The sequence below is a fragment of the Nesoenas mayeri genome (genome assembly GCF_963082525.1).
Source record: "Nesoenas mayeri genome assembly, chromosome: 15".
In the NCBI taxonomy this organism is placed as follows: Eukaryota; Metazoa; Chordata; class Aves; order Columbiformes; family Columbidae; genus Nesoenas; species Nesoenas mayeri.
The window spans coordinates 4,618,201-4,643,134 of record NC_137559.1 but is presented as its reverse complement, the minus strand read 5'-3'; the positions used below and the strand labels follow the sequence as shown (position 1 = coordinate 4,643,134).

Here is a 24,934-nt window from a genome sequence, read left to right as displayed (position 1 = left end):
GTCAGCTCTTCTTCCTGTGAGAGGTTTCAGAAAAAGCCGTGGACAACTCCTGACGCCTCTTTTTCCTCGGAGAGCGAGGTCTCGTGCTGCCAGCCCCACTGCTCAGCTGCCATGCTCTGGCCTGGAACTTACGTGTCCCACATTGCTTTCTAAATGTTTTTCACATTGTCCTTACGAGATCTATTGTGGCATTTTCCTGTTTACTTCTGCAGCCCTGTGTTGTAGTTCAGTCAGGAAATTCTACGCCTCACACGCAGGAATTTCCCTTCGCTGACCCTGTAGTGCTTTGTGAAATAGAATCATAGAATCACAGAATCATTTTGGTGGGGAGAGACCCCCAAGATCATAGAGTCCAACTGTTAACCCACCCCTGGCACTGCCCCATGTCCCTGAGAACTTCATCTCTGTCCAACCCCTCCAGGGATGGTGACTCCAGCACTGCCCTGGGCAGCCTGTTCCAATGCCCCACAGCCCTTTGGGGAAGAAATTGTTCCCCAGATCCAACCTCAACCTCCCCTGGCGCAACTTGAGGCCGTTTCCTCTGCTCCTGGCGCTTGTTCCTGGGGAGCAGAGCCCGACCCCCCTGGCTCCAAGCTCCTTTCAGGCAGTTCAGAGATCAGAAGGTCTCCCCTCAGCTCCTGTTCTCTCCCAGCTTCCCTGCAGCACTCAGTGCGCTGTGTCTATGCTGCCTGTCACAATCACACACAAGTGGTTTTATCTCAGGAGGGGAAGAAACCTCCCCTGCCTTTCTCTGAAACCCTGTGTGAGCAGCAGGCTCTGGCGGCCTCACTGCAGCACCGCGGGGCAGTGCCAGGAGGGTGCACGTCGTGCTCTCCTCCTCCGCCCCATTCTCCTCCTCGCCTTCACCTTTGGGACTCCGCACTTTGCACCGGCACACGTTGGATTCTGCTGCGACAGGGTCGCCTTTGGCAGAGGAATGGGGACAGGGAACTGGGACCGTTTTGCTTTAAACTGATGTGCCGAGGCTGGGTGGTGTGGGAGGAGGATCTGGAATGAAACACGACTGTGTGCCCTGGGCTCAAAATCAAATTGTTATTGTAGGAGTGTTGCCTGAAGACTTTGAGCCCCTTTTTTAGCTAACTCTTCGCTGTGGCTAATACCCATTGAAAAAAACAAAAGGTGGAAATTTAACATTTCAAAACCTAACTGATATCCAGTATTCTACCCTTAAAAGCTTTTCACGATCAAGATTAGAATCATCAGTCTATCTTGATGGTTTTAATATGTGGTCGAGAAGTTACCCATCTTACGCTGGCATTGAGTCACATCATTCCCCATAATCTTTCTCTTGTTTTTTTTTTAGCCTTGTTGTTCATAATTTCCTTTCAAAGTGTTTCTTTATTTGAAATGCCATTTATATTTTGTTGCCTTTTTTTTTTTTTTTCCAGCACATTCTTACGTCTTTGTTTTTGTTTTGTTTTGAATCTTCTTTCTGGCGTTTTCCATCGCTCTGTGGCCATGATTGTGGATGTGTTTTGGTTTTTGCCTGCCTTGCTGTTCTCTCGCTGCACTCCCTAGATCCCTGTTGCACAGTCCTCTGTCATGGATGACATTGAGGAGTGGCTCAGTACCGACTTGGTGAGACTTCTTTATATTTTCATTTTTCACGTGGGCAATAGCATTTATACGGATAACTTTCAATGCATTGCTGAGTTACTGGTACTTCTCATAACGAGAAGCAGTGAAACTTCTAAATCTTATATTTCCCTTTGAGGGGAATATCTAAGCAAGAGGAGATAGGGTTGTGTTCAGCAATTCAATCGAAACATTCTTTTTCTCTGAGTTGTTTTATTTTCACATCTCCACATTAACAGCACAGAATAGCGTCTGTTCCAGGTCCCCATGTAGGAAAGCGTTTAAACGTGTGCTGAAGTTTATCTGTGTTCTCCATTGAACTTAAAGCACACTTTTAAAGCTTTGCCAGGATCCACGTCCGTGTGTACGTCCACGCATGCTGGATCAGGGCTTAGACTCCTTTCAAATTGAGATGTCTTTGTTAAATTGGCAAGCGATCTTGACGTGTTTCACAATGGTAATAATAAAAATTTGTAACAGTCGCTCTTCGATGTTTATAACTTTCAGTTTCTCCTAAATGATTATTGTCTGGTGATTATTAAACAAACAAACAAAGACATAGAACTAAAAGTAGCTTTTCCGTCATTCTGCAGTTTGTTTTGCTGTGCCAGAACACATTTGGTTTAAGCAGTCACAGCCAGTACGCATTTATTCCAGTCTCTTTTTTTAACGTAAGCATCTGACTCAAATTAACCAAGTGAATTTTGGGGATGGGCGGTAGGTTGCTTTTCAGACTCTTCTTTTAAACATCATTTAGTGAGCTGAACCATTTCCTTGTGGTCACCATATCCCTACAGATTGTCTCCTTCCATTATTTCTTATGACTTCAGGGACTGTCCCCAGAAAGCTCCTTGTTCCTGAGGTCCCCCCAGCCCCCTCATTGTTCCCCGGCCGGGAGCTGTGGGGTTCAGGCTCTGCTCCCCAGCTCATCAGCCCTCACTCCAGCACCGGAGGAGCCAGCTGTACTCAAAGGAACAAAATGCTCCTTAAGCAGATGCAGGGTTTCGGTCTTTGAGGTTGGCTGTCTCTGAAATGTCACCGCGTTTCAGGTGCAGGTCGTTTTTTCAGGCCTCAAGACAGACAGTCATTTCCAAATTTAATTACAAACTGGCTTCATTTTGTTAAAGAAACACAGTAAACGTAGCATATCCACTCTGCTTAACCAGTAAACTTTTGTCTTTGCCATTTAAATTAATTTAGCGGGAGAGAAGATCTTAATGCCAAGATACCGAGGCAGCTCTGTCCATCTGTCGTCCCCTAGACAGTCTTGCTCAAAAAGAGCAAAGCAGAGAACCGCTGTGTAGATGTGTAAATGCCCGGACAAGCGTGGGGGTCTCACCGCTGTCACTGCACCGGCTGCCTTGTCCCGGCCCCCCCGGCCATGGGCGGGTGCAGCACAGAGATGCCCTCTGAGAAAGTTTGGACTGGATTTTTGGTTTTCATTCTGGATTCCTCCCATCCTTTTTAGTTTATTGATGGATCGTTTCATTTCTCTGCTTCCCAGCTGAGGAAGTTACAGGTTAGTTTAGCTAATGGTTTGTTATTTCCTTACCCTTTTTGGGGTACATTGGAACAAACAGTATCTCTGCATGTGAAGCAGCAGCTGCTGTGTGTACCCTTGGAAACCTCTGTGCAGTAGAACGCTGGTAGCTGCTGGACGGCATTAATTCTCAGGCATTAAAAACCTTTGTGATGCCAACCAGTATGTTCCCACTCCCGTGACAGAGAAACCAGGCTGTGGACAAATACGTTTATTTTTCAAAGCAGGTTCAACATGAGGTTTTCAAGTAGTAACATCCTAATAGATAGAAAAGGATACCAGATACTCGGCCTTTTAACTTCCTTATTGAGGCACTGTTGGCCGTTTGCATGTTGAAATGCTCAGCCTTTGGATGCCCATCAGCATCTTTCATCCAGCGCACCCCAGTCCTGCCTTTGTATAGCACGGATGCCAGGAAAGCTTCTAGATTTTTATATGCAATCTGAAATGAACTCCCACAGGAAGAACATTGGCCCCCAACTATTTTGCAGCATATGTCCTTTGTCAGCTTAAAAGTGCGTTTTTATTTGAAGACACAATGCAAACCGCAGCCCTGACTTTTTAAAGGACTGTGTGACAAAAGATGGCACCTTGCACAGTGTTTATGTGACTCGCACGGATCAGTTTTTGAGCAGGGCAACTGTCTGAAGTGGAAACGGCAGCCGGACTGCCATTCAGGTCCAACGGGGAGAGTTTAGCTGTGCACCAGCCGTCTTCAGAAGCATCTCTAGTGCTTGTTCTCTTGCTCATATAGTTAATATGTGGAAGCGAGTGCTGGAAACTGTCCGTTTGCGTTAAATGTAGGTAGAGGATAATAGCGAAGGGGGAGCATTGCCTGTGCGTTCACACGCCTTTTTGTTCCAATTGCAGAAAGGAGAGGAGCTGGAAGAAGGAGTGACCAGTGAAGGTAAGCAGAGATGCCGCTGGCCATGAGCCGTTCCCAGGTTAGTGCGCAGACTGAATTCTCTGCGTTGATCCTGCTGAGATGCTGACTTCTCCCAGCAAATGCTTCTGCACTCGGAAAGGCGGGAAGAGAGCATTTTAGAGGAAAAAAAAAATAAAAAGTATTTATGGTGTGAGGAGCCCTCCTGGCTGTAAGCGCTTTTCTGCCATCTTCCTTGGCTCTGCACTGCGTTTGTGCCAGCAGGAACGTGTCCCCGAGCTGCTCAGCCCTTTGGAATGATGTTTCCCGGCTTCTGTCACAGCCGATGGCGTAGCGTGGGTTTGATTCCCTCTGCTGCCTGAGCTGGAGTGTCTCAAAGGACATCTGTGCCCTGTCCTGAGGAAGTCAGGCTGTACAAGTGCCTGCAAACACAGCCTGACAGGATGCCAGGCGCTGGGATTTCAGACCCTGCAAACCTCCGTCCCCGGGCTCCATGTGCAGCCTCAGTTCTTACCTGTCTTCCTTCTTTTTTTTTTGCATTGCAGAGTTTGACAAATTTTTAGAAGAGCGAGCCAAAGCGGCGGAGATGGTCCCCAACCTGCCGTCCCCTCCCGTGGAAGCCCCCACCCCTCCGGCAAATCCTCCCGGCAGGAAAAAGCAGGAGCGCTCGGAGGACGCCCTCTTTGCACTGTGAAGATTCACCCTTAGCTGCCCTCCCACCCCCGTGCTCTGCGGGCGAACGTCGCCGTGCGGCCACTTCATCCTCTCACAGTACTTACCTAACAACGACCCTCTTCCCCCAGATTTCATAGATTGCTTCTCTTTCCCCCCTCCCAAACAATCCACCCCCATGAGCTGACTCTTTCTATTTAAGTCCAACACTATTCCTGCCAGACCACAATTCTCCAGCACTGCTTAGTCCCCTCCTTCCTATCCCAGCTGCGCAAAACCGGCTCTTGATGCCGAAAACCCCTTTAGGATGCATGAGTACGTCACACCGTGTCGAAACAAAGGACCGGAGGGGAGAGAGCGGCCTTGCCCTTCCATTTTTGTTGGGATCATCCTCTTCTGTAGGCAAGTCCTGCCAAGTAGACTGTTCTGTCGATCACCATGGCATTGACTGAGCTGGAACGTTCAGGAGGAGTGCGGCTTTATTTTTAGATAAAATGTTAATGTATTGGCTTTCGTGTCGGATTCGACAGCAAGGAACAACTGTTCCCCTTTCAACATGTGCTTCACAAGTTAAAATCCTTTACTCTCCCACTCACACATCTCCCGGTACCATATGGTGGTCGCTTTTCCCCACTTGGTGCGGCGCTTCGCATTCTAAATCTCACAGGGTATTTTTTTCCTTGTGTTTTATCCGGGCTTGCTCTAATTTGAAAGCAGTCTGTTAGCCATGTCCAGTAGCTCTGGCAGTTGACAGGAATGAAAAATGCTGAGCTAAATGGATGCTGTAACGTTAGTACATGAAGCATTTTGCTCTTTGGGAGAGCATTCTCACATGAGGATTTTTTCTGGTATGTTTGCCATTTAAAATAGCTCTGTTATTTTTTTTCCTTACCTTAGATTCCTTCTTCAGCGACTGTAGAGCTCTGCATTTGTCTCAGCTGTTGTAAGTAACATCCGTGCAGATGGATGGGACTTGCTCATGGACTAGGGGTGAACTGAGGTTTCTGGATTCCCTGCCATGCCTGGTAGGACAGACATGCTGGTTCTTGGGGATGGGTGTGAGAAAAAGAGGCAAACCCAACACAGGTTCGTACGAAAATGCTGAGGGGGACAGTTAGAGTGCAGGAATTAGCCATAACTGCCTGTGCTGGAGGGGAAACTCCTCATTTCCTTCTAGATTTGGGTCTGAGAAAGTGTTGGATGGTTGTGGCTCTGCTATTTGTAATTTTTGGAGTGGCCTTTGATACTTCTGCCCCTTTATTAACTCCCAGCTCCCTCAGGGCTGCAGTCTCCCTCCTGTCTGTGCAAACAAGCGTATTCCCTCGCTTACCAGCGGCAGGACCGAGAGCCGCAGCTCTTGCAGGAGCTGCCAGGAGGGATTGCAGCGTGCGCTGTGCCCGCCGTGCTGGGCTGACAGGCAGATCTGCAGCCGGCAGCTCCAGCCATTGCTGCGTCTCCCAGCCCGTTCCTCGGTAGGAAGCCTGTGGCGCAAGATGGCAGGATCAAAGAGAGAGCTGAACGCTGCGCGGCAGGAGGATCCCCCATCCTTTATCAGATGAACGCTCTGTTCAGCAGCGCTCCGGCTCCTCTTCCTCAGGGCGCTCGTCAGCTCAGGCATCCAACCACTTTGTTCTGACTTGGCATGTCTGGGCTTCCCGGGATGCCGATGTGTGTCGAGCTCTCTCAAAAGTTGTTCTAGACCAAGAAGCCGTGCTATAAACAGCCGATGTGAAAGCGATAGAAGCTTTTATCTGAGCGTAGCTATTTCAGCTCGTAACATACTCTCTAGGGCACACCACGCTTTGGTAGGTTGTGACACATAAAACCTTTCACCAAATGGCCCAGTTGCAGCACTGATGGTCTTTGGGAGCGGTCATATTAATCTTTGGAGGGCAGCCTTGTTTGGTGCAGGATTTCCAGGCCGTCCCAGCTCAGATGTCACTCTGTGCCATCCCTGCTCATCCTCTTCCAAGATCTCTCTGTATCTGGCTGGGCCCAGGGGAGCTGCCCTGCCACCCCCATGCTGACTCAGCACCTCATTGCTGCTCCATAGCTCTCTGCCCCGCGGCCGCTCTGCGCTGTGCAGAGAGCAGCGCGGCTCGCAACTGAACAACGAAAATCTGTGTAAGGATGGAGGTAGCTTGGAGATCAAGCTGCCTCTTCTCCCCACTTGCTGGCCCTCTCCTCACTTGAAGCCCTTTTATGTGGGTCTGCAGAGGGTTTCTCTCCATCTCTGTGGCTGATGGAAGGCGCCGGGACACCTTGCCTTGGTGTCACGCCTGCTCTCACCCACGGCCTTCGCTGTTTAACCCACGCTGAGCCCCATGTGCAGATATCGGCTCCCAGACACCCCACTGCCAGCTCCTGCCTTGCTGCCACCCATCAGATGGGGCCACCAACTCCCAGAAACCTGAGGAAACTTCTGCTGTGATGCTGATTTGATTTCAGGCAGCGTCTGGTGGGTGATTGCTTGAGCAGTCTTGTGAGCACAGAATGAATTGTTGGTATTCCTGTCAATGCGAAAAGCTCCGTGGGTGTTTTAAATGTGTATTTTCTCTTCTAAATCCTTGAAACACATTGACCCTGTAAATGGCCACATCAGGTGATTCTAAGCATGTTAATCCAGCTTCCCTGCCAAGCCAGAGGAGATAATCGCATTGCTCGAGCGTGGGTACATGGTCGAATGAAGCTGAGTGACGAGGATATTGCCAGTGCTGTCACCGAGCCCCCTGGCAGATTTGCTGTGGATTTGCTTGCCCTTCTTCCCCCACCCTGAAGCAGAAAGAGATGGGGGGCGGGGAGCAGGGATGTTAATGCTGCTGCTTTCTGTCACGCTAAAGCTGTCCTGAGACTTCCCAGTTGTTGCTTTAGAGAGAATCTGGTCCCTTTCCAGAAGACCCTGCGGGGCTGTCAGTGACTTCTCCCTCCAGCCAGGATGGAAAAGAGATGAAACAAGGAGGCTGAGGCTGAGGAGAGAGAAGGAGCGTGTGTTGGCACAACTCGAGGGACTCTGTGGTCCCCGCTGACACCGCATGTCACCTCCTGGGAAGCAAGAACACTGCTTGCAGGGGGTGACAGGTGCTGTTGGCACAAGCAGTGGCTTTGCTGGAAGCAGGGCAGGGAGGTGTGCGCTCAGCCTGGGGCGAAGGCTTAAACATCCTTTTGGTGGGACCCTCGATGGGTCTGGTGAAGGTTTGGAGTTAAATTTGGAGCCTGGATCCACCAGACCTGGCTCTGGCGGGCTGAGCACACCGGGGCTGGAAGCACCGAAGGGGACAGAGCGCGTGGTTGAGCCCAAACCTTCTTTAACAAATATAACAGCTGCCCTAGAGCTTCCCTAATGTCCTGTATCAGGATCTCTCATCTTCCCCATCCTCTTGTGGTCTGCAGAAAACCTGAGCGGTGGAAATGGTCTGGGGGAAAGGGAAGGGGTTTTTCACTTCAGGAGACCAACCTCTCGATTTATTCTTCCTTTGCTTTCACTCTAAGTGCTTCCTCTGTGCGAGTGGGCAGAGGACTGGTGTGGCTCCGACACTTGGGAGAAGAGGGACGGAGCTGCACCCTGATCCGCTTTCCACAGGAAATAACATCCCAGTGCTTTCTAGGCATATTAGGAATCGCAGCTTGACACTCAATGACACTAAATTATTATTGGGGTCCTTTGTAAGTTCTAATCATACCCTGTTCTAGGTTAAAATATTTATTTTGTCAATATATTTTCTTTCCAGTGTGTTTTTTAACCTTTTCCATTAACCCTTCTTGTGCTGAGATGTAAGAAATGAATGGTTTCTATTTAAATATATCCTTTGGGGTTTTTTAATTGTTATGTGTAGATTTCAGCTGTGTCTTTCACAGGTGTCATAGATAACAATGTGCTGTACAGACATTTAGGGTGTTTAGTAAGTAGGTAAGGCTCATAGGAGGATTGCTCATAAAAACATAGCATGGTGTCTGTTAAAGGGAACGGTGTAAATGCAGAAACTGGTCCTTACTGGGACCTTCACGTAGCCTCCAACATACCTTTCCCTTCCCAGTTATGACAATGTCTCTGAAATGTGCTGATCAGATCAGCTCGGCCATTTCCAGGGCTGGTTTTACACCTCCAAGCTGAAGAAGGATTTTTGGGGGGACTTCCATTCGTTTGACTTCATTCACTTTTTTTAAATGGGATACATTGGCCGTTTCCACTTTTAAATGGAGGGCTCCGCGGAGCTGGCTGCGGTGGCGAGATGTTTCCCTCCGGTGGTGGAAGAACAGACCCGGGTGGTGGTTTTGGACCCCGGGTGGGGACAATAGGGGCGATGGGTCCCTCCAAAAGCTGCCGCAGGAGCTGGGCGCTCGCCCCCCGGCCAGCGCAGCCTGTTGTGTTCCTCTGCACTCAATGCTCTCCTGCTTTCACGCGCAACAGGACGCTCAGGGCAGGAGGGCAAACACAGCAGCACCTCCAACAGTATTGTCCTCTAGTGAGTTGTTGGGTCTCTTGCGGCTGCTGGGAGTGCTGAGGAGTGGGAAGTGCCTGTGCCACCTCCATCCTCAGCCAGCTCATTGTTTACCTCCAAAACGCTTCACCGCAAGGCTTGCAGAGCCCACCCTGGAAAACAAAACAGCTCAGGACAGTTATTTTTATGGAAATAATGAAGCAGGTAATCAGTGAGTGGATTTACAGCCTTCTTGGCGGTAACCCCAGTGCTGCCGGGGGCGTCCACTCGTCCCTCCCTGCGGGCCCTAGCCTCCCCGCTCCGTGTCCTCGCGTCCTTCCCCGTCCCGGATTGAGACGAGGTTGCGTTTCACCGAGAGCCAATGCGTTCAAGCCGCGCCGAGCTCCGGTGCCGGTTCCCACGGCAAACCGGTGGCAGACGTCCCACCCTGCTCCGTGTTTTTATGAGTGCGAGCTCCTCATTCTGTACATGTTCTTATGAGCTGTCGTTAACCCTACGAATGTAACCTGTGTAATAGCTTCTCTGTATATTACAACTGTAGGCTTTCCAGAGAAAAAGTGGATAATATTTATTTACTGAAGATATTGGATATTTTTTTGTTTGGGAACGGGGTAGGGGGAGAAGGAGGACATAACTGTTTAAAGAGGTCGACTATGTAAAGAGAAACAAAATACACAAAAAGCAAAGAAACCCAACACTAAAATGTTGCTGTATTCACGTAGAAAGTGTTTACGTTAAGGGCAATACAACTGTATTAATCTGCCATTGTTTAACTTGCTCCAGAAATCATCTCTACTTTGGTTCCTGCATGTGAGATACTCCAATAAATACACCACTAGTGTGACCTGGAGGACGGTGTCCGTCTGTCTGTCAGGTGCTGTCTCGCTCTGCGGCTGCCATTGGGTGCCCGTCAGGTATCAGAACACGACACAGGCTTTTGGGAATCCTCGATTTCCCCCAAATGCCAAAGAACCAGGTGTTGTCACCGAGAGAAGGGTTGTCCCCAGTGGAAGATGCTCTTGGTGTCTTCACGTGGGTCTTGCCGTGCGCGGTGCAGTGTTGCCACTGCTGGTAAATTCATTCCACGCTAAAGCTGTGGCACATCTTTGGAGGTTAATGCACGGGTGACAACCTTGGTGCTTGGTGGGACACCTGCCCCCCTTGCAGGGCTTCTTGCCAGGTGGTTCTCAGGGGGTAACTTTGGATCACCTGCCTTGGTGACCTAGAAAGTGAGGGGTAAGGAGCTGTTGTGCGCTGTGGTGCAGGTGACATTCCCAATCCATGCAGTGGGTGACTTTTCCTGACTCATCATCCAGGAATTTGCCCCAACATCCTCACTTACGGTTGTGATGGGCAGAGAAGGAGGACAAGCAGCCATCTAGGAGCCCTGGAGAAGTCGCACGCTATTACTTCGGCCAAAACTGAACACATTTGACAGAACGGTGCTCTCCATCGTGCACGTGGAGATCAAAACTAATGGCCTGTGGTTTCAAAGCTGCTTTGGGGAAGGGGGGTGTGTGTGGAACAGCTTGAAAGATGGGTTTCCCCTCCTTGGAGCTGCAGATTAGCATGCATTAAATCCAGCTCTGCCCCGGCTTGTTTTCCATCACACCGATCATGTGCCTGCCTCTATGTCTGATATATTTGGGTAGATTCATGGCCTGGCTCTGATGAGGAAGGTGTGGAGCTACCACTGCCCTGACAGAGCAGAAATCACACAAAAAGCACCAGAACATGAATTTCCAGCGCTATGCAGGGGGACGACAGCCAGAGCGGGGGCCGACATGTGCATGAGGTAAAGATCCGACCCCAAGTTATCACTGTCTCATCAAAGGACAAAGTGGGTGCAAAGGGAAGAGTCTGCAGGACAAGCACGTGGGGACATTTCACACATGTGCCCCCCCAGCCTCCAGCCGCTGGTGGCACCTGCATCCCCAGACCGAGCGTGGCTTCCTTGGGTTTGGGAACCCCGATGAGCTTCTCCACTCCAAACCTGCCCAGGATCCCACAGAGACCGTTCGAGCTCCCAGAACGGACTTGAGGTTTGCAGAGCCCAGTGCAGGCTGAGCCTCCGCCAGGGTACATGTCACTTGTCACTGCTGTCAGCACTGGGCACCGAGTTTGGATCCCAGCGCGAATGGGAAGTGCCTGCACGTGCGTTTGCCTTTCCCGTTTCACCTCGGGGTGAATAAACCCTGTGCAGGTGCTGTGCGGCACGCCGGGGTCCGGCTGCGTGTTTACACGAGCCGTGGCTCAGGAAAGGATAGCTGACAAAGCAGAATTACAGGTAGTGAAGGAGAGAAGAGGCTTCGAATCTGTTTGCAACATGAATTAATGATTAACGCCGCGCTCTGCCGTAGCAAAACAAACCCCAGAGCACGCGGTGTGCTGAGAGCTGGAGCTGGACATGTCATTGAAACCCTGGGCTGCTTTCAGCGCGGGGTTAATGTCTGGGGTCTCACGTCTGCCTGGGCACAGTGTTTTTGGGGGAGCCCACCCGGCTGTGGAGGGCGGCAGGATGGGAGATGCTCCACGCAAGGTGCCTGGGGTGCTGCATCTGTGCTCTGCACATCCCGGAGCTTGTCGCTGGTGTCAGCGCGGCTCGCGGCGATGCTCCCGCCGCCGGTGAGCCCCATGCAGCCGGCCCAGCGCGCTGCAGCTGTGCGAGCCTGCCCGGTCGGCTCGGCAGCCAGAGCCCAACCATCTCGGGGCCGGTTTGTTTTCTGTCTCATCCCTGCGGTTTCCTCCCAGCCTTGCGCTCAGGAAAACGTCTCAGCGACTCCAGAGCAACCACGTGGCCCCACTGCCATCCCCGCAGGACCGACATGATGTAATCGCGGGCCCTGAGCCGTGATGCAGAATCACTCCACTCCGGGCTGCCACGCTTATTGGCTGCGTGGCCCTGGTCCTACGGGCGGGGTTTTCCCTACCCCGCAACCCAGCTCACCCCGGGGAGCCCCACCCCGCGTGGCATCCATCGGCCTCCAAACCCACCCGCCCCATCCCACGGAGCTACCGGGGTGCTTCATCCGTCACAGCTGCACGGAGGATGCTGCTTGTTTGCTTTGGTCCCCTGGAGCAGGGGAAGGCACCGCGTGTGGGTCCCGGGGTGCACATCCCCTCTGGCTGCGGGGGGAGTCCTGCAAAATCCGGCTTTGCCTGCAGCTTGTGCAAAAATAAGAATGTGTTTATGTGGGTGATTTTGTCCCCTCCATGTCTCCCAGGGAAAGCCGTATCCTGGGTCTCGCGTGGGTTATTAGCTATGTGTGACCCTCATATTCACACCAGGCTGCCATAAGCCTCACAGGGCCACGGCACATCCATGTCCCCAGCCCTGGAAACCTGCCCTCTCCTCCTGCAGCGCGTGGACAGAATTCTGCAGGGGCTTTCCTGAAAGCGAAGGGAAACCTCCCACTGCCATGCAGCCCAGCTTCTCCCCGCTGACCCCAATAAAAATGTGGGGGGAAGCATAAGGCCCCCTGCACACCCCATGAGCGGTGGTGGATCTCTCAAAGGTTTTTCTCTTTAGTACAGTTTGCTGCAGGTGAGAGATGTCCCAGCGGGTGCCAGTGACCTGTGTGCAGGTGATGCTGTCCCAGACGTTGGCATGGAGCTGAGCCAGGAGTCCCTGGGCTCGTCCCCAGCTGGGACACGGGTCAATGTCCCCAGCTTGAGTGGGGTGAGGGTGCAGAGGGGACTGTCAGGGCTGCGCAGCCGTGGCTCTGCCACATGCCATGTGCTCTGCTTCATCCCCAGTGCACTCCATGCCACACCAGGGTGCCCCATGCCAAGCAGGGGGTCCCCGTATTGCACAGGGGTGCCCAGTGTGTCATCACATGGGAGCTGGTGAGGCTGAGGGGGGAGGTTTTTATGGTGCAGCCACATTTAATTATTTCACAGGTAGCCTCAGATTGCACTCAGTGGCGCAGAAGACAAAAGGGCAAACTTTCAGATGGCCAAGTTGCAGCACATTTTCTTCTCCCAAATTGTTCCCAGCAGTAAGACAAACCACACAGTGCTGCAGGGCAAGACCCACACGCTGAGACCCACCCCGTGGACGGCCATGGGGCTGGCCCCAGTGGGACCAGTGGTTTTCCTGGTTCCCACAGTTCATGGCACAGGGGAAGGTGCTCACAGGGCAGAATCAGCCCTTGGGCATCCTCTAACTGGGGTCACGGGAGCTTCTCCCCACATGGGACATGCCATGGTCGGGCAGTGGTGCTGGGATGCGCCCCAGACCCCACAGCTGGAGAGGGAAGGCAGATGTTCACAGCTGCCTCAGCACTGAGAACCGCAGTAGCCTTGAGAGGTGACATGGTGGCCCAAGCTCACCCCAGCACGTGGCCTCCACGAGATGCTGGAGGCTTCTGCAGCCATGGGCAGCACCTTCTCCCCACGCTGCCCATCTGTCTGCTCCCACTTGTGCCCTGATCTGGGGCTAATTGGTATTCAGTGCCAGCCGAGGTATTTAGAGCTCAGCCCAGGTATTTGGTGCCTGTCCCCAGGGCCTGGTGCCTGTCCCAAGGGCTTGGTGAGCGTTCCCAGGGCTCAGTGACTGTCCCCAGGGCTCCGTGACTTTCCCAGGGACAGCTGCCTGCTCAGGGGCTGCAGCCTCCCTCGCTCCCTGCTCCGCTCCTGCTGCACCAAGTCCCTGCCCGCTGCAGCCAGGGGTCCCCGCCCGGAGTCCTCGGGGGTCCCGGCGCGGTACAACGGGCCGGCGGGTCCCCGCGCCGGCGGTTGCGGGGCGGGGAGGCGGTGGCGGGGCGGGACGCGGCGGCGGATCCGCCTCCATCCCTCCCTCCTTCCCTCCCCTGCCCGGTAGCAGGTCTGGGCACGGTTCGCGGGAGCAAGTTGGCGGCTCGTCCCCTTCCTCCCTCTCCCCGGGCCAGCGCGGCCATGGCGGGTGCGGGCGGGCGGCCCCGCCGCTCCTAGAGCCGCCGCAGCCCGGGAGCCGCCGCCGCCGCCGGGATGAGCGCTCTCGCCTTCGACGACGCGGCCCTGGAAGGGCTGACGCCGTCCCTCGGCCTCTCCGGGGCCAGCGACATCGACACGGCCCTGCTCAGCGACATCGACGGTGCGTCCCGACCCGGGGCGCGGGCTGAGGGTGCAGCCGGGGCTCGGTGCACGGCCGGGGGATGGGCTCGGTGCGATACCGGCGCTCGGTGCATGGCCGGAGCTGGGGAGAGCAGGCTCGGTTCATGTTCAGGGAACCGCGGGCTGGGACATGGCCCGGGGGCGCGGGCTCGGTGCATAACCGGGGTTCGGTGCACAACCGGAGCTCGGTGCATGGTCGGCGGGAGCGGATTCGGTGCATAACCGGGATTCGATGCATACCCGGGATTCGGTGCACAACCGGGGCTCGGGGCGCAGCCGGACACGGTGCATGGCCGGGCTGGAGGGAGCGGGCTCGGTGCACGGCCGGCGCACCCGGACACAGCCAGAGAGACCGGGCTCGGTGCCGGGCCCGGTGTGGGGGGGACACCGACCTGCTGAAGCGCGGGGTCGGCACAGGGCGGGCGGTTCGGGCCGGCTCCGGTACCGGAGCCTGGTCATGGCGGGTCTCGGGGAGGAGCAGAGTTCCGGAGGGGCGGTGTGGGGAGCAGGACACCGGGACCCCCGAGCTGGAGGTGCCGGGACAGCCCCGACGGGGCCCCCGCCGACCGCAGCATCGTGTCGCCTTTCGCCCCGCCCCCTTAGTGACGTCACCGCCGGGGTTACTCCCGGTCGTTCCCTCCAGGACGCCTGGGTTCCCCGAGCCACCCGACCGGGATGGGGGATGGGAAAAGGCTCTAACACCGGCCCCAGGGCTGAGCGGAGCATCCCTGGGGCTGGGACCCAACAGCACCCACAAGTTGGAAGTCCGTGGGGTGGGGATGCTGCCAAGGGGACCGCATTCCCCAAGGGTACCCACTCCCCAGTGCCAAGGGGACCTGCTCCCCACCACCATGGCACCAAAGTCTCACGAAGCCAAGCGCAACATTACCATGGCTTTAACCAAAAACTGGGTTTCGCAGCCTTGTGCCCGCCTCGTTGCATGCTCCACCGGCTCTGCCAGTCCGCGCCATGCGGCGCGGACTGGCAGAGCCGGTGGAGCATGCGGCGAGGCAGGCTGGTGGTGCCTGGAGCCATATGTCCTCCAGCAACTGGGATGGAGGTGGCATCTCAGGGCCGAAGGCTCATCCCAACTGCACTCGGGATGGATCAGGGCAGATCCAGATGCCACCCGACTGTCCCCGGTGTGGTTCTGGCATGGGAAGGATGTCAGCGGCAGGCGGGAGCGGTGCTCTGGAGCTGTGCCCGTGTCCCTTTGGGTCCCCTGGGACCCGCGCCAGGGCTGAGTGGTGCCCAGTGTGGACCGGCCATGTGGGGTGAGGGTGTTTTGCCACGGTCCTTTGCATCATAGCCATCCAGGCCACCTCATGCCCCCTGGTTCTCCATGGATTTACCACCTCCAGGTGACCACAGGTTGTCCCCTTGTCCCTGTGCCCACCCTGGTGTGGCTGTGGGATACGGGTGCCTTATGCCCACCCTGCCAGCACCCACAGCCATGTGGCTCTGCCCCACAGGCTTCCACAGCCCGAAGCAGCAGGGTGGGGGCAGCTATGGCACCCCCAGGTGCCCCTGTCATGCCAAAGGTGTGGGTGGCAGCGGGTGTGAGGGACAGAAATATCTCGTAGGCACTGGGAGAGCTGTGCCCACCCCCAGGGCTGGATAGAAGGATAAGGGGTCCAGGATGGAGCCCCCTCCTCCTTACACCCCCAAACTTTGCTCTCTTGCCCCTGGACCACGAGGGAGTTTTGGGGGTCTCTTGAGCAGGGGGTGGATGAGGCTGGGAGCCCCCCTGCAAGAAGCCACACCTGCATAGAGAGCAGTGCCAAGGGTTTGATGTCTTGGGGGCTGCACAAAGCCCCCGGTGCTCGTGGGGTGTCCCCAGGTGCTGGGCGTTATCGACTGAGGAGCATCATGTTGGGCTGAATGGACATGGGGCTGGATATGGGGGGTCAGGGGGAACTGGGTGAAGGGGTTAACGCCGACTGACCCCGAATAACCGCCGGCGGGTGCCGACAGGGTGCCCGGCAGTAACCCCGGGCTGGGCTCACCTTGGCACGACCGCGGGGCTGTCTGGGGGCGGCGGACGGCGATTGGCGGAGTCGCATCACCCCATCGCTGGCATCGCTCCAGGCCTGGCGCGGGCAGCGCCGGGGAGGGCGGCGCGGAGGAGGCGAGAACATGGCTTTAAAATACCCTGCTGCCTCGCTACGGGGCTGAGCAGGGGACACAGCCCGCCCCTGGGAACCCCCGCCCGCCGACGTGGGGTGCACCTTTGAAGGCTCCCTCTCCTCACCATCCTCCTCCTCCCCACCCTTGAAGTCGCTGCCATGGCCCCGTTTGGGGTGCTGCACCCCAGGGGGTGTCCGGGGGCTGTGCAGCTTAGGGGGGAATCCCGGGGGGGTGCACTTGGGGGTACCACACCAGGGACATCCCAGGGCACCTCTGTGGGGGCACCTCAATGCACCGCAGTGTGTGGGAGCTGGTGTGTTGGTGGGGACATCGAGCAGGATAGAGTCCCCCAGCCCAACACTGTTTAACCCCGCGCTTGCCCCGCTGGCCTCCAGGTGGGCGCTGTGACCAGCACTCCTGGCACATCCCGGCTGTGCCAGCTCCTCTGTCCCAGCCCCAGCACCCCCTCCCCCTAATACAGGGGCTGTTTTGGGGCTTGGAGCGTTTCTAGTTTATGATAAATGAATGAGCTGGCACAAGCCCTTCTCTGCCCCCCTGGACCTCAGAAACTGGCTGAGATCTGCCCCCAGATCAGGCTGGAAACCTCTGAATGCCGGTGGCCAGACTCTGGCACCCCCATGGCAAGCACCGTGCCTCAGTTTCCCCACTGGCAGGGCTCTGAAGAACAAGACAGAGCAGATTCCTGGGCTTTCAGGGAATTTTTCCCCTGGGTTATGGGGATCCTTCCCCAAAGTGCTGAGCTATGGGGTGGGCAGCATGGGGTCAGCTTTGGGGGCGCTGTGGGAGGTATAGGGCCAGGGCAGCTACTGACAGCATGGTGGGGGGGGCCTGTTTTGCAGACATGCTCCAGCTGATCAACACACCAGACAATGACTTCTCAGGGCTCTTTGACTTGCCGTTCGGTGCCCTCGACAGCGCTGTGCCCCCCGGGCCCCCCCCGGCTCCGAGCACCCTCAGCACCTTCCTGGGACCCAGCAAACCGCCCCCCGCCGCCCCCACCGGCAGCGTCTACTCGGGCGCCCCTGGGATGCCGCCCTTCGCCCCGCAGCCCGCGGTGCTGCCGACGCCGGCCCCGGGTGTGAAGGAGGAGGCGGCCGTGCCCAGCAGCCAGCCCCAGCCCGGGGTCCTGCTGGCCCCCAGCTTCGTCCCCGCGTCCCCCAGCCGGTTCAGCTCCCAGCCCTTGGTGGGCTACCAGAACCAGCACGGCTTCTCTGGTGAGGATTTGGGGGTACGGGGAGGGTTGTTGTGGGGGGTTCTCTCTGGAGGGAGGGATGCATCCCTGTGGGATGGGGTTGCGTGGGGTGGGCTGGTGCCGGAGGAGTCTGGTGACATTGTCCTCTGCTCCATGTCCAGCCGTGCAGCCCGGAGGTGCGGGGCAGCCCCTGCCCAGCCCCCTGCCCGCCCCCCCGCAGCCAAGCCAGCCAGTGGCACTGCCGGCCCCCGTGCAGAGCGTGGCACCCCAGCAGCTCCTGGCCCCTGCCACCTCCACCCCCCAGCCTGTCTCGCCCCAGATCCAGCCAGTGCCGGTAAGCCCAGGGCCAGGGGTGGGGTTCCCAGTGTCCCCCCATTCCCACTGACACCCTCGGCCCTCCAGGTCCTGCTGCAGCCCCATTTCATCAAGGCTGACTCCCTGCTGCTGGCGGCCGTCAAGACGGACGCTGGCAGTGCCAAGACTTCCAGCACCACCTCCCTGGCCACCAGCGTCAGCGGCTCGGCCACCACGCTGCAGGTGCCGGTACGTCCCACAGCCGGGGAGCTCCGGGGTGGGGGGATGCTCCAGGGCCAGGGACCAGAGCAGTGACTGTCCCCCTGGACTGGGCACTGCTGATGCCAAACCTCAAGTCCTGGGGCAGTTTTGGGCCCCTCACAACAAGAAAGCCCTTGAGGTGCTGAGTGAGTTGAGAGAAGGGAACGGAGCTGGTGAGGGGCTGGAGCACAAGTGTGATGGAGCGGCTGAGGGACCTGGGGGGTTCGGCTGGAGAACAGGAGCTGAGGGGAGACCTTCTGATCTCTGAACTGCCTGAAAGGAGCTTGGAGCCAGGGGGGTCGGGCTCTGCTCCCCAGGAACAAGCGCCAGGAGCAGAGGAAACGGCCTCAAGTTGTGCCAGGGGAGGCTGAGGTTGGATGTGGGGAACAATTTCTTCCCCAAAGGGCTGTGGGGCATTGGAACAGGCTGCCCAGGGCAGTGCTGGAGTCACCATCCCTGGAGGGTTGGACAGACGGAGATGAGGTTCTCAGGGACATGGGGCAGTGACAGGGGTGGGGTAATGGTTTGACTTGATGATCTCAAGGGTCTTCTCCAACCAAAATGATTCTGTGAATCTGTGCCCCCCACTGATGCCACCTCGCATCCCCACAGGCGCTGGTGAGTGGAGGGACCATCCTGGCCACAGTGCCAGTGGTGGTGGATACCGAGAAGCTGCCCATCAACCGGCTGGCGCCCAGCGGGAAGTCCGTGCTGGTGCAGAGCAGGGGCGAGAAGCGGACAGCGCACAATGCCATCGAGAAACGCTACCGCTCCTCCATCAATGACAAGATCGTGGAGCTCAAAGACCTGGTGGTGGGCACCGAGGCCAAGGTGGGAGCCCAGGGGTGCTAGGGCAAGGGCGTGCAAGACTGTGGGGCTTTACCCAGTTTTGGGCTGAGCCGTTCCTCTCCATTGGCAGCTCAACAAGTCTGCAGTCCTGAGGAAGGCGATCGAGTACATCCGCTTCCTGCAGCAGAGCAACCAGAAGCTGAAGCAAGAGAACCTTGCCCTGAAGATGGCTGTGCAGAAGAACCGTGAGTGGAAGGGAAAGTCTCGTGGTGGGGCTCAGCCATGGGCTGCTCTACTCCCCACAGCATCCCTAACCCTGCTGTACTCCCTGCAGAGTCCCTGAAGGACCTGGTGGCCTCCTGCAGCGGGGGGACCAAGGCGGAGACCCCCATGGAGGTGGCAAAGGCAGAGGTGATGGAGATGCTGACGCCACCGCCGTCGGACGTGGGCTCGCCGTCCCACAGCAGCCCGCTCTCGCTCAGCGGGGGCAGCAGCAACAGCAGCAGCGACTCGGAGCCCGACAGTCCCCTCTGCGACCATGGCAAGGTGTGGGGGGCTGTGGGGTGGTCCTGAGTGGGGCAGGGGATCTACTGCTTTATGCCAGGGTGCCAAGAACAAAATGCACCAAATGGGGAAAGGAGCCGAGAGCCATGGTCTTGCTCCCTGAGGCTGCTCCTCACCCAATTTGGGGCTGGAGGGAGGGGTGCGGGGGCATTGTGGGATGCAGTGGGGTGCTGCACCCCTGCCCTATGTCTGTGCGCTGTGCTCTGCGCCCTATATCTGTACTCTGCTTTCCATGCCCATGCTGTATACCCCATGCCCCATATCCCATGCCCTGTATCTTGTGCCTGTGCCCTATATTCCATGCCTTACAACCCTGTACTCCATGCCTGATATCCCATGCCTGTGCCCTCTGTTCCGTGCCTGTATCCCATCCCCACATCCTATAACCCATGCCCTAGATCCCATGCCCATGCCCCATCACCACACCCCATGTCTGTGCCCCATGCCCATGCCCTGGGGCTCACAGCATCTCTGCCCACGCAGGTGAAGCAGGAGCACCCACCACCCTCACCCAGCAGCCAGGGCATGCTGGACCGCTCCCGCATGGCCCTCTGTGCCTTCGTCTTCCTCTGCCTCTCCTTCAACCCCCTGGCCTCCCTCCTCCGGGGCTCCGGTGCCTCAGCTGCTGTGGGGAGCCCGGGCACCATTGGCACCAGCAGGAGCATCATGGCTGAATCTGGCACCGTGGGTAAGCTCTGGCACGGGGTGGGGGCTCTTGGGTGCAGGACGTTGGGATGGAGGCTATCAGGATTCTGGTTGTTGGAATGGGCACAGGGTGGAGGCCACTGGGATGGAGGCTGTCAAGGTGGGCATGGGGCAAAGGCCATTGGGATGGAGGCTCTTGGGGTGGGCGTTGGGCTAGAGGCTGTTGAGGTGAAGACCATCGGGGTGCAGGATGTTGGGGTGGGTGTGTGGTGGGGTTACTTGGGTTGAGGCTGTTGCGGTGGAACCCATCACGGGGGGGCCGTTGGGGTGGGCGTGGGGTGAAGGCCATCAGGAGGGGGACTTGGGGTAGGTCTGAGGCAGGAGATGATCAGGGTGGAGGATGCTGGGGTGGATAAAGGGCAGAGGCCATTGGGTGGAGGCTGTTGGGATGGACCCCATTGGAGTGGACACCATTGGGTCAAGGTTCTTGGGCTGGGCACGGAGTGAAGGCCACCGGGAGTGAGACCTCAGGGTGGGCACAGAGTGGTGGCAGCAGGGTGGCACTGACCCCCTCCCCGCGCAGAGGAGCCGTGGGGGTGGTCGCAGTGGCTGTGGCCCACGCTGGCCTTCTGGGCGCTGAACGTGGCGCTGGTGCTGGGGGCGGTGGTGCGGCTCTTCGTCTTCGGGGAGCCCGTCACACGGCCCCACTCCGAGGCCTCCGTCCTCTTCTGGCGCCACCGCCGGCAGGCAGACCTGGACCTGGACCGGGTAAGCGACACCTGCACCATGTCACCTGCACCATGTCACCTGCCCCACCCACCCTGGCCACGCCCCACTTGATCCCACCTGTCCCAGCACCTGCTTTAGGGTTAGCCCCGCCCATTTCACAGTACCCCCTTTCCATCAGCCCCGCCCACCTGACCCCACCCTGCATCTTCCACCTGCCGTAGCCCCGCCCACCTGCACTAAGCTCAGCCTATCTGCCCCCACCCTGACACCCCAGGAGCACAAGGTGCCCCACCCACCTGCCCCGCCCCATCCACCTGGGCTAGCGCCACCCACCCCTCTAACCTCCCCCCACCCATCACACCTGGCCCCACCTCTGCGTAACCCCACCCGTTTCCCCAAAAAGCTCCAGCCCCCTCCCATTGGTCCCGCCCCCCGCGCTCACCGGCTGTCCCCGGGCGCAGGGCGACTTTGCGCAGGGGGCTCAGCACCTGCGGACGGCACTGGCGGCGCTGGGGCGGCCGTTACCCGCGTCCCACGGGGACCTGACCTGCAGCCTGCTCTGGACGCTGCTGCGCCACCTGCTCCAGCGCCTCTGGGTGGGCCGCTGGCTGGCCGCCCGCGCCGGGGGGCTGCGCCGCGACCCCCCGCCCGCCGACCACGTCCGGCAGAGCGCCCGCGATGCCGCCATGGCATACCACCGCCTGCACCAGCTGCACCTCACCGGTACGGCGCCGCGCCATGGGGGGGTTGGGCGCGGGACCCCCTGCCCTGTGCCCCCCTCACCCCCCGTCCCCGCAGGGAAGCAGGCGGGGGGACACCTGTTGGCCATCAACCTGGCACTGAGCGCCGTCAACCTGGCCGAGTGTGCCGGCGACGCCGTCTCCGTGGCTGCCCTGGCCGAGATCTACGTGGCGGCCGCCCTGCGGATCAAGGCCAGCCTGCACCGCTGCTTCCACTTCCTGGCCGTAAGTGCGGGGCAGCCCCCATCACCATGGGGTGGGGGGTCCGGTGGGTCCCCCCCTGACCTCTCACTCTCCCCCCAGCGCCCCTTCCTCTGCAGCGCCCGGCGCGTGGCGCTGTCCCGCGGCGGGGCCGTGCCCCCCGCCATGCAGTGGCTCTGCCATCCCTTGGGCCACCGCTTCTTCGTGGATGGGGACTGGGCTGTCAAGGGCGTCCCGAGGGAGACCATCTACAGTTCCGCCGGCAACCCAGGTGACACCCCCCACCCTGGTACCCCCAGCCCTCAGTTTTGGGGTGGGAGCATGCCTGCTCACCATCCCTCTGTGCTGCAGTGGACCCAATGGCGCAGGTGACCCAGCTCTTTCGTGAGCACCTCCTGGAGAAGGCTCTGTGCTGCGTGGCCATGCCCGAGCCCGGCCGTCCCGCTGCCCAGGGAGAGGGGTGAGTGCTGGATGGGTACCCTGCTCCGTCTGCCTGGTGTGGGGCTGGCCCCACTCACAGCCCTTCTCCCCGCAGGCGCTTCTCCGACGCACTTGAGTATCTCCAGCTGCTCAACGGCTGCTCCGATGTCAGCGGTGAGCCCGGTCCCGCGCCCTCCATCAGCTCCGGCTTGGCAGGTGTCACAGGTGAGGCTGGTGTGTCCCACCCTGTCCCCGCCCAGGGACACTTCGTGTGTGGGGACATGGGGCTGATGAACATCCACTCCTGTTTCCCTCCTGCCCTGCAGGCACCGACCCCGTGTCCAAATGGTGGGCATCCATCATTGGCACCGTTATTCACTGGCTACGTGGAGACGAGGAGGGGGCCGAGCGCCTCTACCCGCTGGTGGAGACCATGCCCCGGGTGCTGCAGAGCTCTGAGTGAGTGCTGGGGACATCAGGGACAGGCGGGGGTGACAGCTTATCGCACACGTGCCATCCTTTTTGGGTTGGCACAGCCCTTGTTGACACACTCTGAGCCCCGTGTCTGCTGAAGGGGGACACAACTGTTCCCAGCAAGGGGTCTGCAGTGACCGTGTCCCCTGCCTTGCAGGAAGCCCCTGCCCCGCGCTGCCCTGCACGCCTTCCGTGCCGTCCGGGCCATGCTGAGCAAGCAGGATGGGAGCCAGGCCAGCCTGAGCCACTGCGAGAAGGCCAGCAGCTGCCTGCGGGAGAGCCTGGAGCTCGGCAGCCCGCCCAAGGGCACCATCGACAAGGTGAGCTGCCACGGGGCGGGACAAGGTGGCCACCCAGACCTCGCGGGAGGTGCCCCCGGCCCTCGCGGGGGTGCATTGTAGTTGCATTGCATGTGTCAGACTGGGAGTGCAATGCCCCTGCCATGCAGCCCGGCGGGGGCCCCGTGCAGCAACGCCTGCCCGCAGGGACCTCCTTGGCTATCTCACCATCCGTCTGTCCGTCTGTGCCCCCACTCACCCGCTCCCCTTGTCCCACCCAGGTGGTCCAGCTCCTGCTGTGTGACCTGCTCCTGGTCACCCGCACCAACCTGTGGCAGCAGCAGATGGGCGCCAGCCAGCAGCGCAGCTGCCTCTACCAGGCGTCCGCCCTCGAGCTCCGCGGCTTCCAGCAGGACCTCAGCAGCCTGCGGCGCCTGGCCCAGACCCTGCGCCCCGCCATGCGCCGGGTGAGCCCCTCACCTCTCGTCCTGGCGGGTCCCTTCATCCCCTGCCCCCGGCTGTGCTCATTGTCCCCACCTCTCCAGGTGTTCCTGCATGAAGCCACCGCCAGGCTCATGGCCCGGGCCAGCCCCACAAGGACTCACCAGCTGCTGGACCGCAGCCTGCGCAGGAGAGGGGTGCAGGGCAGCAAAACAGGTGGGACATGGGGTAGGAGATCCCCCCGTGGCCACCCCACACCCTGAAGACACCCCACTCCCCACCCGCATCACCCCAGGTCATGGAATGCAGAGGGTTTGGTGGTGGCACCTGCTCTGGGGCGAGTGAATGGCCATGTCACCCTGCCAGAGCACCCAAGGGAGGATGGGTGGCTTCTAGTGGCACCCTTGGGGCTGACACCCACTCTCCACTCTGGTGAGACACCCCTGCAGTGCTGGTCCAGCTGTGGGCCCTCAGCACAGGACACACATGGACCTGTTGGAGAGGGGCCAGAGGAGCCACAGAAATGATCTGAGACTGAACAGCTCTGCTGGGAGGACAGGCTGAGAGAGTTGGGGTGTTCAGCCTGGAGAAGAGAAGCTCCGGGGAGACCTTATTGTGGCCTTTCTGTACTTAAAAGGAGCCAAAAAGAAAGATGGGGACAGACTTTTTAGCAGGGTCTGTTGTGATAGGACAAGGGGTGATGGTTTTAAACTAGAGGAGGGAGATTCAGGCTGGACATGAGGAAGAAATTCTTTACCCTGAGGGTGGTGAGAGCCTGGCCCAGGTTCCCAGAGAGGTGGTGGATGAACCATCCCTGGAGACATCCCAGGCCAGGCTGGACGGGGCTCTGAGCAACCTGAGCTGGTGAAGATGTCCCTGCTCATGGCAGGGGGGGCACTGGGGGAGCTGGGAAGGTCCCTTCAGCACAAACCATTCTATGATTCTGTTCTCCCCGCCTTGCAGCTGGTGCACCCGAGAGCCACCCCACGCCGCGGGAGCACGCCGAGGCCCTGCTCCTGGCCTGCTGCCACCTCCCCCCTGGCTTCCTCTCGGGGCCGGGCCAGCGCGTGGGCATGTTGGCCGAGGCCGCCCGCACCCTGGAGAAGCTGGGGGACAAGCGGACGCTGCACGACTGCCAGCAGATGATCATCAAGTTGGGCAGCGGCACCACCGTCACATCGGGTTAGCTGGGGAGGGAGGGGGCACGCTGACAGATCCCCCCGCCAGCCCCTCCCTGGTTCTGGGATGTGGGGAATGGGGGTGGCGGAGAGGAGCGTGCCTCAGTTTCCCCCAGGAGGGGAGCCCCTTCTGCGGGATGGTGTTTGGGGAGCAGTTTTTAAGGTAAGGGGGTGGGCGGCTGGGGCTGGGTAGGGGGATGCCCAGTGACACCGGTGGCAGGTGTGGGGACTCCCGGGGTGGGACAGGGGACAGCCATGTGTGTGGCACCCCGGGTGGGCTCAGCCACCCCCTGGCTCAGGCCCTGTCCCCAGCCTGCTTTGGTGATGGGACGTGGGGACCTCTAGTGACACTGTCG

At 58.5% G+C, this 24,934-nt stretch overlaps 2 protein-coding genes across 3 annotated transcripts in view; both read left to right on the top strand.

Annotated features, from left to right (window-relative positions):
- Positions 1-9,931, top strand: part of TOM1L2 (target of myb1 like 2 membrane trafficking protein) — a gene marked incomplete at its 5' end in the record, with an annotated part of 57,485 nt that extends 47,554 nt beyond the window's left edge. The window contains 3 exons of one of the 2 annotated variants that reach the window (XM_080353713.1): positions 1,540-1,599; positions 4,007-4,043; positions 4,565-9,931. In XM_080353713.1, the coding sequence (XP_080209839.1) occupies positions 1,540-1,599; positions 4,007-4,043; positions 4,565-4,713 (246 nt within the window). In that variant the 3' untranslated portion in view covers positions 4,714-9,931. The remainder of the gene's footprint in view (positions 1-1,539; positions 1,600-4,006; positions 4,044-4,564) is intronic. The other variant, XM_080353714.1, reaches the window with a different exon arrangement.
- A 4,167-nt stretch (positions 9,932-14,098) lies between these two features.
- Positions 14,099-24,587, top strand: SREBF1 (sterol regulatory element binding transcription factor 1; the record flags this gene model as incomplete). The annotated part of the gene is made up of 19 exons (XM_080354008.1): positions 14,099-14,204; positions 17,212-17,586; positions 17,726-17,898; positions 17,967-18,107; positions 18,732-18,950; positions 19,039-19,153; positions 19,243-19,454; positions 19,956-20,160; positions 20,701-20,885; positions 21,308-21,569; positions 21,645-21,811; positions 21,890-22,058; positions 22,139-22,247; positions 22,323-22,432; positions 22,534-22,666; positions 22,839-23,001; positions 23,241-23,426; positions 23,505-23,616; positions 24,364-24,587. 19 exons carry the CDS (start codon positions 14,099-14,101, stop codon positions 24,585-24,587), a joined length of 3,366 nt encoding a protein of 1,121 aa, XP_080210134.1.
- Between the last annotated feature and the right edge of the window lie 347 nt (positions 24,588-24,934).